The sequence below is a fragment of the Talaromyces amestolkiae genome, assembly GCF_001896365.1.
Source record: "Talaromyces amestolkiae strain CIB chromosome Unknown scaffold15.1, whole genome shotgun sequence".
Taxonomy (NCBI): Eukaryota; Fungi; Ascomycota; class Eurotiomycetes; order Eurotiales; family Trichocomaceae; genus Talaromyces; species Talaromyces amestolkiae.
In genome coordinates this window covers 732,315-747,308 of record NW_024468051.1, presented here as the reverse complement: position 1 = coordinate 747,308, position 14,994 = coordinate 732,315, and the positions used below count along the sequence as shown (strand labels likewise).

The 14,994-nt window shown below is 45.8% G+C and overlaps 5 protein-coding genes across 5 annotated transcripts; 3 read left to right on the top strand and 2 right to left on the bottom strand.

The window, feature by feature from the left end:
- Nucleotides 1-4: 4 nt before the first annotated feature.
- On the bottom strand, nt 5-1,522 carry BHQ10_007471 (uncharacterized protein; the record flags this gene model as incomplete). Its single annotated transcript, XM_040880170.1, has 5 exons — nt 5-87; nt 145-432; nt 490-567; nt 621-1,046; nt 1,108-1,522. The coding sequence occupies 5 exons, from the start codon at nt 1,520-1,522 to the stop codon at nt 5-7; spliced, it is 1,290 nt and encodes a 429-aa protein (XP_040735974.1).
- Nucleotides 1,523-1,768: 246 nt separating this feature from the next.
- BHQ10_007470 (uncharacterized protein) lies at nt 1,769-2,528 on the bottom strand (the record flags this gene model as incomplete). Its single annotated transcript, XM_040880169.1, has 2 exons — nt 1,769-2,333; nt 2,395-2,528. The coding sequence occupies 2 exons, from the start codon at nt 2,526-2,528 to the stop codon at nt 1,769-1,771; spliced, it is 699 nt and encodes a 232-aa protein (XP_040735973.1).
- A 1,422-nt stretch (nt 2,529-3,950) lies between these two features.
- BHQ10_007469 (uncharacterized protein) lies at nt 3,951-5,945 on the top strand (the record flags this gene model as incomplete). Its single annotated transcript, XM_040880167.1, has 1 exon — nt 3,951-5,945. The coding sequence occupies one exon, from the start codon at nt 3,951-3,953 to the stop codon at nt 5,943-5,945; it is 1,995 nt and encodes a 664-aa protein (XP_040735972.1).
- Nucleotides 5,946-6,865: 920 nt separating this feature from the next.
- BHQ10_007468 (uncharacterized protein) lies at nt 6,866-8,005 on the top strand (the record flags this gene model as incomplete). The annotated part of the gene is made up of 3 exons (XM_040880166.1): nt 6,866-6,879; nt 6,931-7,171; nt 7,238-8,005. 3 exons carry the CDS (start codon nt 6,866-6,868, stop codon nt 8,003-8,005), a joined length of 1,023 nt encoding a protein of 340 aa, XP_040735971.1.
- Nucleotides 8,006-9,522: 1,517 nt separating this feature from the next.
- Nucleotides 9,523-11,433, top strand: BHQ10_007467 (uncharacterized protein; the record flags this gene model as incomplete). The annotated part of the gene is made up of 3 exons (XM_040880165.1): nt 9,523-9,679; nt 9,749-10,328; nt 10,377-11,433. 3 exons carry the CDS (start codon nt 9,523-9,525, stop codon nt 11,431-11,433), a joined length of 1,794 nt encoding a protein of 597 aa, XP_040735970.1.
- Nucleotides 11,434-14,994: the final 3,561 nt, after the last annotated feature.

Here is a 14,994-nt window from a genome sequence, read left to right as displayed (position 1 = left end):
CTGATTATTTATACATATCCTCCGTCCTTTTCAAACCGGTATACACCAGCTTTTCAGCCGCATCATTGACATCCAACACCGCAACATCTGCCCACCTATAATTAACCTTTCATCTTCCTTCAGATCGTAGAAAAGGGGACTCACCACCATAGGGCAAAATCTGACTCCCAATCATCCCACCCACACCACTCTCCCTATCTGCCCACCAGAACAAATTCGCAATCCCCTCCCACGACGCGCTTCCAGGTTTTCGACCTGAGTCTTTGGTTTCATGGTTAATCGCAAACGTTAATCCCCACCCTTCGGTTTGGGATTCGGTTTCGTGGGCTGCGAGGGGTCGCACCGGACCGTGTTTTGCGAGATGTGGTTTGGCGCTGAGGGAGGGTTCATTTGGATATCGTGGCATGGTGGGGATTTGGTCTTTGAACATTTCTGTTTCGCCTGTTAGGTCATAAAACAATCAACGTAGAGGATGTACGGGAATTTTACCAGCGACGGTTTCCGGCTCGAGGATCTGGGCTTTGGTTTTGGGACATGTCCCATTATTCAGTAGGACTGCAATAAGCTCTATGATAAGCGTCAGCACCCATCCTCCCTTTTGAAAAGATTGGGGAATATACTGCAGTACTCCCCAACAGTCCCAAAACACCCCGCACCACCAGAACAAAACCTCTCTTCCGGACCTTGTCTTTCCATCAATGCAAACCGATACAAATGATCTACCACGCCCAACGACCCATCCTCCGCCCTTCGATGCATATATGCCAATCTGCTCTTCATATCCCCTCCGGGAAAAAAGGAAATATCTTTGATCCCCAACGGCTCAAAGATGTTTCGTTGGAAATATTGGTGTAATGACAGACCAGTGACGCGCTCGACCAAGACACCGGCCCAGTCAATGTTTACACCGTAGTCGAATTTTTCGCCTGGTTGGTTTACGAGGGGGAGATCCAGGATGTCGGGCGTATGGCCGCTGAATTCGTCGTAGCCGATGGGGAGGGAGTAGGAGGTTAGTTGGAGGTGGGAGAAGGGGTATCCGAAGCCGGCTGTACGATATCATTTATCAGCTGTGAAGGATGTATTTACAGGTAGGAGCTGAGGGAGTACCGGTATGGTTCAACAACATCCTCAACGTGATCTTTCTCTGTTTCTCGATGAGTCTGAATCCAGACTTCAAATCACCCTCCAGAACCTTTACGCCTCTCAATTCCGGCGCTATAGTCTCGACTTGTTGCGCATCGTCTAGAGATAGTTTCCCCTGTTCGACGAGTTGCATACATGCTATACCCGTAATCATTTTTGTGCATGAGGCTAGCCAGAACACGGCATCGGGGGTCATCGGTTCGCTGTTGAAAGGCGCGAGACCGCGTGAGCCGGAGGCGTGTGTGAATAAGCTGTTGCCATTGCGGTCGATGGCGCTGTATACGAGGCCTGCGATGGAAGGTGTTGGGCTGGAGGTTGTGCTGTCGAGGAGTTGGCGGAGGGACGCTGAGATGTCTGCGGGGAAGTGCGGGGAGCTCATTTTGGCGATAGTTGGAGATTCCGATGGAGTCGCAATCTTGATTTATTTATTTATTTTTTAGAATCTCGAAAATAATTGTTTTGTAGACGAAAAAGTCACTAAAGAGAAGTACGGTGAAGGATAAATGAGGTGCAGGCATGTTGGACTGCTGTAGCAAGGGTCTCCATGTGTACAGATAGGCATGCGGGGTTGTTGGTCTTATAGATATATGGCCCCTGCTCAATATGCTGAATCATCTATGAACGTTCAATCCACCGGCTTCACAGTCTTCACCACCTTCGCAGGCTGCCCCATAGCCACACTCCAATCAGGAATATCACGACTCACCACCGCCGCCGCCGCAATCGTACACCCCTTCCCAATCCTCACGCCAGGGAGTATGATTACATGCCCTCCAATCCAACAATCATCCCCAATCACAACTGGCTTTGCATACTCAATATTATCCCTCCGACTCTGCACATCCGTCTCGTGTGTGGCGGCATATATCGACACATTCGGCCCGAACATTACCCTATCCCCGATGACCACTATTCCGCAATCGAGGATCGTCAGACCGAAGTTTGCGTAGAACCTTTCGCCGAGGGAGATGTTGCAGCCATAATCCACGGTAAAGGGGGGCTCGATGAGGATCTCGTCACCCTTTATGGAGCCTATGAGATCGCGGAGCCAGGTCATGCGTAGCTGCGCGAGGGCTTCGTGGGATTGTAGTTCGACTGCTTCCGGTGGGGGAAAGTAGGTGTTATACCGGTTGCACCAGGCGCGGGCTTTGAAGCGCGCGTTGAGTAGTTCGGGGACGAAGGAGTCGTATCTATGCAGTTGTATATGTAAGTCAGTGTGTGAGTATGTCCACGGGTTTCAGGTGTACATACAGCATGCCCGAAATCATGCGCTCGTATTGTTCGCACCAGGGTACTTGGTGTAGGGTTCTGGCGAGAGCTATCTGCTCTTCATCTTTGCTTTCTGCTGCGCCTGATGATTTGGCGCGGGCTGATGTGTCTGTCATTCTGTATTGCGAGCTTTATACCTAGGTGTATAAAAGTGTAGACACGGTGGTAGTTGAAGAAGCCAAGACATTGTTACCTAGAGGAGTCTTCGTCATATTGCTGTTCAGCACCACTTTCATCAAATGTGGTTACTAGTTAGTATGTAACCAACTCTTTATGGACTAGCTCGTTTCAGTGCCGTTTCAAAGAGAGATTTGAAAAGAATCCGAATGATTTCATGAGGGAAACTGATTTTACTATACTACAGACAGCTTGGTACATGAATTAAGGTGATCATCTGGGTGATCTGAATGTTTCCTTCTAAGATCATAATTTTCCTTGTTCCTCCAGATGCTGATGTGCACTCTTCTCATACTTTTTGCTTTCATATGCTCTTTCTTAGAGCCTAAATATAACTTCCTGGTCTGTTTGAATAAAGCGGGCTGTCATTGAGTGTCGGTGCCTGAATGGAAGCTTAATTGTGGGGGGCCGCCACGTGAGCCTGCCTGCTGGGGTCCTCATCTTCTCGCAACTCCAACCATTCCAAACTTATCACGTATCCCACCTGCACTCGTTCTTTGCACCGAATTGCGCCAATATGCGCTTACTCCCACATATCAATTGCGCCAGTCCCAGAACACGAAGCTGGGATTAGTGTAAGGCTAGTCCAACGAGCCTACAAAGATGAGCTGACCAATATGGTAATAAGCTTCAAATTGTCATTGATCTGTTCGAGTCATCTGAACCGAAGATTTACTGCTGCTGCTGGCTGGACGGCAAGGTCTCCTTTGATCAGCCGACGGAGTACAATGGATGCCTGGAGCTGATTTAAAACCAGACTTGTGAGACATCAAAGACTTCACAGGCTTCAAAGGCTTCACAGGCTTCAAAGACTTCACAGGCTTCAAAGGCTTCACAGGCTTCAAAGGCTTCACAGGCTTCAAAGACTTCACAGGCTTCAAAGACTTCACAGACATCGAGTCTCATATCTGTTCTCTGTGCTCACAGGCACTGGATATTGAACACGTATAAAACCCCGAGTGTGAGCCCATATTCTGCTGCCTTTGACTGCTGACTTTGATTAAAATTCGCAACATAACCATCAGATCACACACTACACCTAGGTATGTCAGAATATTTTTGTCCATTATCTCATTGCACTGTTTCAAGAATATCAGCTGGAGGTGCTTCTGGTTTTGCTTTATCCTTCAACATTCCTTCAGCATCAAAGCTAAATTGATATGTGGGGAGTGCTTCATTGTTCTATTCTACCTTACCACAAGCATATATAAGGATGCTGGGATTCTACAGTTGCCCTAGCTCTACTTGGTAATCCAAGGTTTATGCTCTGCCCCTACGATTTCAACAAAATGGCGCAAACAGTTATTTCCACGGAGACAAGTGCTGACTCCACATGCAGATTTATAAAAGTTGAATCAACCATGCCTCGTCAAGCCACAATCACCCCTGAAGATGTCGACATTCGTTGGCCCTTTCGTGCAGGGTATCCACGCCTCCCTCGGCCACCCGTGTGGACTTTCTTCATCCTCAACGAGGCTGAGAACCCGATTTCCACCGCCAACTTTGAGCTATTGAGATCTCGTATCGATGCCATACTGGAAGCTTATGATATTCCTCGTGGACGCAATTCTCATGAACTGGTATATCGACGAAGCCGCGCCTCTATGCTCCCTCGCGTTATTGTCGACTGTACGTATGATAAGGAGGCTAGTCATAGCGCGATGTGGAAGAGGGCCGTAACTGAGATTTACGCGGCAACCCAGTCTATGATTGAAGGAGATATTGAGGTTGGTGTGGAGCTTCTTGACAGAAACTACATGCATACTATTCATATATGTGCACCCCCGCCTTCTGAGAGTCAAGAGCTGTCATTGAATTGGGAGCGTGGATACAACTACTGTGAACAAATTCTTCAATTGTTCGAGAGTCCTTCTCAGATGATGCAGGCTATGTTACCTACGGGTCGGTGCTCAGCCGGTGAAAGGGAGTACGAATGGACAACTGTCATCTACTTCTCCGCATTGAACGCAGAGGATAGAGCTTGGGATCACATCGAAGAGAGGACCCGCTCAATACTCCCAAGTCACATCGGCATTGAAATTCGCCAGTGTACACGCCAATTTTTCTGCAATGATGATGGTAAAAGCAACTCTGCAACCAGTATTGCCGATATGTGTATGCGACCCCCTAGGCCAGGTTGTGAGATCGGTCGCCGGAGTGACAAGGAGGCGGGCACTATGGGCGGATACATTGTGACAGAGGCCCTCGATACCAAGGAAAAAACCACATACGGCGTTACAAATGCGCATGTGGCGCTCGGCAGTAAGACTCCATCTGTGACCATCCGAATGGCATTGTTCACTGACACTAGAATAATAGGCTATGAAGAGTGTACTTTCAAGGATCCAGCGGGTTCAGAAATTGTTATGCAATCACCGGCCGAAAAATTTCTCGAAACGAAGAAGTCCGAGTTGTATACGATAATTTCACGACTTGAAAAAAAGGTACGGAAAAAAAAGGATATTGTTGAGGCGTTAAAGGCGGAACATCCTATCAAAGATCCATTCCTGGTTGAGCGACTGGAAAGAAGTCTGAGAAACGACGAGCTGGACCTTGCGTCTTTAAAAAGTGACCTTCACTTTATCGAGCAAGATCCATCTATCGGCTCGGTACACCATGCAARACTTGGTGTCAGAAACATCAACTCCACAGCCTCACCAAACAAAGCCATTGTTGATATAGCGTTGGTGAAAATAAGTTGTTTGGCTGGCAAGTCCCCTGAAGAAATTTTTCTCAAGACGAACAGCGGTAATCCTTGGATTCTCCCGAGGAAAACATGTAACTTCTGGGAGGTCGATTCACTTGGGGAACAGAGTAATCCCGTAAAACATATTAATGTGGTTGCAAAAATCTCCAGGTCAGGCACCTACAGCATGGGCATCGTGGGTGGGTTCAAAGCACGCATTTTTCGAGAATTGCAAAGGAACGGAGTCAAAGTAGAGGAGAACCTTTCTGCGTGGACTATTCTCGGCCCTCGTGGTTACACGAAGACTCTTGAATCGCGTCGTTCCTTGTTATCCGAACCAGATGAGTCTGTGAACCCTTTTACAAGCCCAGGGGATTCTGGTTCGTTTATCATGGCGGCAGCAGATTGGAAGTGTGGCGACTATGATAATCGAGTCGCAATGCCGTCTGAGAAGGTTCAATTGTTTGGTGATGGTGATGTTCGCGAGCCATTTCTTGTCGGTCTGCTATTTGCAACAGACATTGAGGACGATATAACTTATTTCATGTCCTTCGATTTGGTCAAGTCTGAAATTGAGGCAATGAATGGTGAAAAGATGGTATGGCCTCAAAACCGAACGGAATACCTAGAGAAGTTGGGGATAATAGCGTCAAATAGTGGTTTGTTATAAGAGAGTGTGAAGGGTTCTTACCTGGGAATTGCCCAGTGATTGAGAAATGCGTTCTGTAAGAACGCCGTTATATTATAAACCATTAACACCTCACTATAACCAAAAACATGACAACCTGTTGTTATATATATTGTGCCAATCCGGTGCGAACCTGCGCATCACATCCATAGCGTCTTTTTATAGGTTGTATAACCTTGGGCTATATTTAACAGAATAATTATTTCATAGGAATCAATTATACAACGAAAGTAAGGCAGGTCCGGGCCAAGAAAGTGCTGAAGATCTCCCAGTCTTTCAAACTACCATTTTGAGTGTAAAGTCCTGTGGATACAGGTGCCCATCAGCAGTCAGATAGATCGCTATCACAAATGAATCTTTTGGTCAATCTACATGACGGAGATTTCCTTTCTGCTGCAGGTGTACCTGGTTTTTGAGCGTACCTAGGTATTTATCGTGAATGGTAGATCTTCGTACCTCAATGCAGAAGTGTAATTATTACCCAGGTAGCCTTTGAATCCAGATCAGTGCAGGAGACTGTCAAAGCACATATCACTCATCTCATTTTGGATATAACGTGACTATCTCCAGCTTGTGTGTTTGAAGCTGATAGATGCATGTCTGTGGTGGTTTATGACTAGTTTGTCAATAGGAAAAAGCATTGGAAACTATCCGATTAGACAACTATATCACCAGCCAGACTGAGCGCTACAGGGAAATTGGAGCTAATCACTATTTTGGATTTTTACTTAGGCAATTGACCATAGAAATGGTGACATGAATCAATCTGTCCGGCCAAGATTCAGTCTCGGAGCAAACGCCGATCCGGCTCACCATTTAACCGTATACATTGCGGGGGAAATCTATCGACTTATCTTTTCTTCTCTCCAACATTCATCTTCGATAAATACATGATAGCCACTATGGCCTCAACGATGTGAGTGTTTAATATCTTATAAAGGAGCAGGCCGGATGTTGACGAAGATAGTGACTTCGTCTTGGTGACTGGGTCCACCGGCTTCATTGGTGCCCATGTCGTTGATACACTGTTGGCACGAGGCCTCAGAGTACGAGGCGCAACTCGTTCGCTCGCCAAAGGAGATGAGATGATTCAAGCCCGACCGCAATACGCGGACAAATTGGAATTTGTGCAGATTCAAGATTTTGAGAATCCCGGAGGCTTGACCGAGGCTGTCAAAGGGGTTGACGCGGTTATTCATGTTGCTAGCGTACGTCAGGGTCGCTGTTGATGATCAAAGTTTTATAGAGAAGGATTTCTGAGCTGAATTGTATAGCCATTTAACTATGACATTACAGACAACGAAAAAGAGCTCATCATCCCAGCAATCAACGGCGTGCGCTCCATGCTCGAAGCAGCCTCCAACGCTCCTAGCATTCAGCGGGTAGTCGTCACTTCTTCATTCGCAGCTGTAGTAGACATCAACCGCACAGGACCCCCCGGTTTCACCTATACAGCAGCAGACTGGAATCCTCTGACCTACGAAGAAGCTGCAGATCCCCAATCGACACCCGTCGTCGCTTATCGTGGCTCTAAGAAATATGCCGAGCTAGCGGCTTGGGACTTTATCAAAGAGAAGAAACCGCATTTTGATATCGTCACTTTGTGTCCTCCCATGGTCTTTGGTCCTATAGTCCATCCGATCAAAAGTCTAGACCATCTCAATGAGTCGAACGCTGCTTTATGGAAGATTACGCGAGGCTCTAGTCCGCTACCTACAGCCCGTGTCCCCTTCTGGATTGACGTTCGAGATTTAGCGATCGCCCATGTCGAAGCTGCTCTTCGAAAGGAGGCCGGAGGCAAGAGATATACACCTGCCTCACCGGGACGATGGTCCTATGCCCTCGCAGCCCAGCACATGGTCTCCGAATTCCCACAATTGCGAGATTCGGTAAAATTGGAGGAACAGGTTATTGATGAAACACTCAATTTGGATGGTGAGACTGCTGCAAGTGAGCTTGGTTATCAGTGCCGCAAGTTTGAGGAGACGATTCGCGATTTTACGGCGCAGTGCTTGGCTAGGAAAGAGAAAGAAGCTGCCTAGGATATAATCATTTGTCTCTTTATAAAGTTTCGTGTATGTAAATAGCAGAGCGTCAGAAGTTAAGTTATAGACCTATAAAACACAGTCCCGAATGTACTACATGTAATAGCTCCAGCTTATTATGTTAGTAATTGTCTAATATTACCACATTGTCGAGAACTTCTCTCTCGCTCTATAAATTTCTTGTTGCTAAATGTATCTCAGCATATTAGATCATCTGATGTGCCTTCTGCTTTTAGAGCTAGCTGGTCCAGTCCCAACATTTCACTTGCCATGCACCTGACTAGGGATGACCAACTGCCTAGTTGTCGGGGAAGGTCTCTCCGAACGTTCTCAAAAGGAGGAAATCAAGTCCGAGCAGCGCTAAAACCCCGCTAAATTATGAAATTATCATAAGATAACAATACGTAGTATAGATCATTCACCGCCCTTCTATCTCTTGACCGCCCAAGTACTACTTATCTGTATCTTCCGAGGGAATGCTAAGTGTTCTATGTTTCCTGGCACGGGGTGGCATGCTTGTTGTTGAGTTATATAGAGATAACGCTATGGTAGATGAAAGTACACTACAATTCCCCCCAAAAAAGAAACCTGCAAGATCTTGGGCTGTATGGCGGATTACGAACGAATAATCAATTAGGCTATGCAAAGCTATTCAATCTTCGATGAAATCCAAGTCTTGCAATTGTCAGGCGCGTGGTGAAATCGATCGCTCATACGCTATTCGGATATCCTTACCTCAGTTTACGATTGGCAGTAGGTAGTGCAAAAATTCCGAATTGGATGGGGTGGACGAAGGAATACCATGTTTTCTTGATATCTCGTCAGATTAGTTACGGCCATGTGATCCTGTATTTGAAGGAGCTTACTGTAAGATAAAAGTAGAACTTTTCCGAAACATAGTGAGTACTTGTTTACAATGTCAGACACGCTCATTAAACTAAGTCGCAAGAATCAAATTGAAGGAAGATCATCCTGTCTCATCCCACCTCCAAAGGAAGTAAAATCTGGGTGTTGTAAGCATGACAGTGAGCCACTCTAGTGTATATATTGAGAGTTAAAACACAATGCTAGATCCAGTAGCATCAACAAATGCATAATCCATCATGCGTCAATCAAACAAAGACCTTCTTGTAGGCTGCTTGGCTGTTGGGACGATGTGTGCCTTCAAAGTGTTTATCACTTGTTCTACATGATATCTTAGTTCTCTTTTATTACCTTTCTTCACTTCGGTGGCATACTTCATCTGCCGTAGTAACTCGGGGCTTTTTGCCGGCAGAATGCTTCTAGTCGTTATATTACCATTAGGTAAAACCTACAGATCTTAGTGGTACAGATCGTATGAACTCGAGCCTATCTTAATGTAGGCCAATGTTACCAGTCCGCCGTAGTCGGCACGATTGTGCAAGAGCTGTTACTCTATCTATATAAGTAGAAGCGCTCTCCGGGACATAACTACAAAGAGTTCTAACCTTGAGTACTTCCACAATACCAGTTCACTTACTAGCACTTTAATAATGGCTGACGAGTCAACGCGACATGTGAGGGCCATGTCTCTAATACCTTTGGATCTTGCACATCATTTCTCCAGAGCTTCGAAGAAGAGAATTCCAAATGTTCTAAAAGAATACTACAGGTTTCTGCGAAACCCTGAAATGGCTAATTTTGCTGGTGGTATGCCTTGATCAGCATATAATCAATTCTTGATTGATGTGATTCAGAATTAACGAACAAGTCGCATAGGTTTGCCATACACGGGAAATTTTCCTTTCGATGCCTTGGAAATCCACCTTGTCGCGCCACAGAGCCTAAATACCCTCAATGGCCAAAGTCGCGACATGAACTCGGAAGGAAGTAGGATCTCACGGATGCGAATCCTTCGGAGTTCAGTCGGCGAGAAGTCTCAACGCATCATTGATCTGGACACATCTCTTCAATACGGTAGCTCGCAGGGATACCCACCTCTCTATGCATGGCTTAAGAAACTGGTCAATACGGTCTACCATCCGAATATACCGTACAAGGGTGGAGCCGATGTCATGATTTGTGGCGGATCGGCAGACGGATTGTCTAAGGTCTATGAACTTCTTTTCAACCACTGGGACGAAGATGTGAACGATATTCGGGACCGCGAGGGGTTGCTCGTAGAAGAGTTTGTATACGCTCCACCAATCGCGCAGTTGAGACCCAGAGATGTCAATATTGTACCCATTAAAATGGACATGGAGGGCATGCTTGCATATGGATCAGGTGGTCTTCTTGACGTCCTTGACAACTGGGATCTCTCGAAGGGAAAGAGACCTCATGCCATTTACCTCATTCCGTGAGTTAAGAAGGTACACTTCATCTAGAGCACAGCTGACAATGTCAGTACGGGTCAAAATCCTACGTCAGGCGTACTGTCGTTTCCTAGGCGCAGAGACATATATGATATCTGCTCACGATTTGATGTCATAATTATCGAAGACGATCCTTATTGGACTCTTTACTACGCCTCAGCGAACTCAAACTCGATCAAGCATCGAGGTACTCCTCTCTCAGCAAACTTCCCCGTTGATATTCATCATAATTACATTATACAGTCACTCAACGGCCAATCCACCGGACATCGTTTTCTCGACGGTCTAGTTCCAAGTTTCCTTAGCATTGATTTGGATGGACGTGTCATCCGATTGGATTCATTCTCAAAGACAATTGCACCAGGTCTTCGTTTGGGGTGGATCACTGCTCAGCCAAGAATATGTGAGCAGCTTTTCAGAATCACGGATGGAACCACCCAGCAGCCCTCTGGATTCGCTCAAGCTATTGTTGCGAAAATAATAGGCGACTTTGGCAAGAATGCCACTGATGTCAATTCAACAGCCAGTCATGACAAATTGTCCAATGGCTGGGGGTTAGAAGGGTGGGTTGATTGGCTTGAGAATCTCCGCTCAACTTATGAACGTCGAATGATCACAATGGCAGCGTCGCTTGAAAAGAACAGATTCCTGACATCCGAGACAGGGCAAGTCGAGATGTTCACCTTTAATTGGCCATTAGGAGGCATGTTCATTTGGGTCCGGGTTAAGATCCTCAACCATCCTCTGAGTTCATCGATTGACCCAAGGCGACTGATGCTGGCATTGTGGAATTTTTGTACTCAGCAGCCTTACAGGATTCTAGCTGTTCCCGGTGGCGATTTCGCCGCTAATGATGCCGTCAGAAACGCAGAAGGATACCAGTTTCTTCGTTTTTGCTTTGCCGCTGTTGAAGAAAGTACTCTGGCAGCCAAGTCTGAATTATTTGCGGACGCGTGTGCACAATTTTGGAACATGAAGGATGCCAGAAGGATTGATGATATTCTCCAGGAAGAAGATCTGCTTGCATCGGCGAACCAAACGGCAGAAGAGACCGCAGTCCTTGATAGAGAGGTTATAGAGGATTGGTAAGAGAAGGTTATGTCAAGTATAAATTGATAGACAGAGAGTCGAGTAATTCGAGAAATTGTCGAATGTTTACGTATCGGGCGTTATAGAGTTAGGGCTATGCCTAATATCTGAGTCATTATAGCTTATCTTATCCCACTTAACTAGTACAAGAATCATCCCCCACCATGATTCTTCATGGCTTTCAGCTCACACTAATCAACATTGATATGTGTTTGAGCTATCAGGCCGGGAGAAGAAAGTCAGATAACGAAAATTACTAAGTGGATAGTCGAAGCAGCAGAACGCATACTTTTGAATTGATGCCAAAAGACCATAAGTCGTTCTCGCCGTCCATAATCGGAGGACGACCTGGTTTCATACAATATGCGTGCTAAAGGTACGCGACAGACATCCTTTAGAGGGTATGCCTTACTGAATTTGACTTGTACATAGATGCTATTACGCATGATGTCTTCCATATGCTAACTCTGCGGTATTTCACCGAAGGTGCTGGACTTGCAAGACACGAAAAGTTCGATGTGATGAGCGGCCATTTCCTTGCGGCAATTGCGAGAAGAGGGGAATTACCTGCGGTGGCTACGATATTAGATTACAATGGATCTATATCGCCGACCCTTTTTCCTCAAGTAGTGGAAGTGAGCCTCTTCATCAGGGGCGCAGGAAGATTGCACTTGGTAAGTAATCAAAGAGAAGAGGGTAGAACTAGCGATCGCATTCATGGACTAACTCATTACAATTTTGCTATCTATAGCCCAAGGTTATCGCTATTGCCTAGATGAGGTTGATGAATTCCTCTCTGAGATTGACGGCGATGTCGATCATGGAGTCTGCCTGGGACGCGGTCCGTTTTCTGTGTTTCCTGCTGCAGAGCGTCTGTTCTGCTCGAGCCAGTTGTCTGATAATGAGACTGTCAACAATGAAGTATTGACAGTGATTCAAACCTCCGACACATCTTCTGAGGAGACTAGTAATGATATAGAAGCTGAACCGCAAACTTCAACTACGCTCCGTTCAGCTGAGATTACTACTCAGGGAACACCAATGCACGACAATAGGCATGCCAATGTCCATATCTCAGACTACTCTTCAAGACTCCCTGGGGAAGCTGTGACAATTGATTCTTCCATAGGTACTACTAGTGTTGCAAACTTTCGAAGCCCATCTTCAGCACTGGAGTCTGATTTGATCCTGAAGCCTACCACGCCCAAAACACAGCAAAAGAGATCCAGCTCAATCAACGAACTCTATACTTCAATCTTTGGTTCCAAGACTGTCGACCAATTGCTATCTCACTACATGCTAAATATCGCTGACTTGCTTTTACCTATCCTCCATGAAAACAACCCTTGGCGAAACTTATACATGCCTGCAATCTTCGACGCAGCCGCTAGCCATTACTTTGCTCCGGACCAAGCGCAGGGAAAGGCAAATTCGGCATTATATTACGCGGCATTATCAACAGCTTCATTCCACATTTGGTATGGCCAGAGAGACAAAAGCGACTTTCTCAGAATAGGTACATTTTACCGATGCAAAGCTATGCGCTCATTACAGCTTGCTGTTAGCTCAAAAACTTCGGGCACGAAACAAAGGGATCTTTTGATGGCCATGCTATCACTAGTGACTAATGGGGTATGATCTAATCGTATGAAAAGCCGAAATTCATTTTGCTAAGTTCATCGATAGGTGCTATCTGGAGACTGTGATGATTTCCATATACACCTCAAAGCGGCGACACGCTTAAAACGCTCGCGCAAAGGCTGGAAGCTGGTTAGCCACTCGACTCGCCAGCTAAATGAGATCAGCGCATTTATAAGCCTTATTGCACGCACAATGTCTTTTCAGGCAACCCCGTCACCATCTCTAGAACACCAATCTTTTTCTGATAGTGGTAACGAGCAGCAAATAGGACCAGAGATGTTTGAGGCCGAGCTCGGTTGCTGTGAATATATGTACGGTATCACTCGATCTACCGCTGCTATGATTCATGAGACATGCGTTCTTGCCGAAAAAATATCACAATTTGGGGGGCTGCATCGCCATGATGACAAGCTATTGAACACATGTCTACCAGCTGACCTTCTTGAGCAATGTGAGTCTCTCGGGGAGCGACTGATTTCATGGAAATTGCTTCCTGATGATGTGCTATCAATCTCACTCAATGTCAACGATCACGGCAACGACAGTTCACTCATGACGGCTGCATTTACCCACCATGCGCAAGCCTGGCACCAAGCCTCGCTGATTTATTACTATCGACGTATCCAAAGACTTGATTCGGTCGAAATGACGGAAGAAGTCGACCTAATAATTGACCACATGTATGCTTTCGAGACCGCAAAATCACAAAGACGATTTCCTTCTGATGATTGTGCCCCCGCTTCTCATTATGCTACAGCTACCAACTCTATTTGTATGGCGCCAATCACATGGCCGATGTTCATTGCGTCGTGCGAGGCGCTTCCACATCAACGAGCGAAAATTAGAACGTGGTGGGTGGAGGCCGAGGGCTATCAGCTTGCCAACATCACAAGACAGTGGCTGGTAATACAGCAGATTTGGGCAATGCAAGACAGGAATCGAGAAGAAGACATGAAAATAGCTAGTTGGATGGATATATTTCCGGGTTTGGGAATTAGTCTTTTACCATTATAAGTAGAAGTTGCAGTATAGAGGCTTTAGCGAACGCCCACCTCGGCAACTACGGTACCACGATAATATGTGTTAGCAAGCACCCTATTCAATAGCTTCCGAAAGCTCACTACCTATTTAATAAAATAAAAATTTGGACGAGGGGAAAGTTCAAAGAGACTCTGCTTTAGCGTATAGTTTACAAAGCTCTACATGCGATGCAATATGTACGCTTTATTGTCTACTGAATGATGGTGATGTGATGATTCGGATACGGGGAAAGTGTCAACACATATTTCATTGCACTGTAGCTAGCAGAAAGAATGACTCCATAATACTATGAGCTGTTCAATACAACAAAATGATACAGTTGGATGATCGATGTACAAGTCTTGCCGGAATACATGATAATTGAAACTAGCATAAGCATATCAAATTTGCGGGGAAGGTCTTCGATTCCCCCCGCTCATTTCAGGCTTTTACAGGGAATTATTCCTCTGTCAATATTATATATCGCAATCTAAGGCTGGTAGTTTACTCTATCGAGTCTATAAGCCTTACTCTCAAGTAAACGACTCGATCTGTTTTTCCCTTCCCATTGCGAGAGCGATTGACAATAACTTTAGCTCAAAGTCCGCAGGTGGATGATCGTATATGTACAGTGCCCAAGTCAGCTGCAACGTTCCTGAAGACGAAATCATTATCGGTAAGTGGAAAGTCAGCCATGAAACGCCTAGCCTAATTCATCATGAGGACTTGCTTTGCGATGCAAGTATTTATACCCTTGACGCTGGGGGTGATATCATCACAGTGCCCCTACAGCACACTCCACTACGAAGCATCCACGTTCTTATCAGGATGCTTTTCAGACTCAATCAGTAACCGAACTCTGGGCGGACGCGAATTTCTTTTGGCTGACTTTAACACACC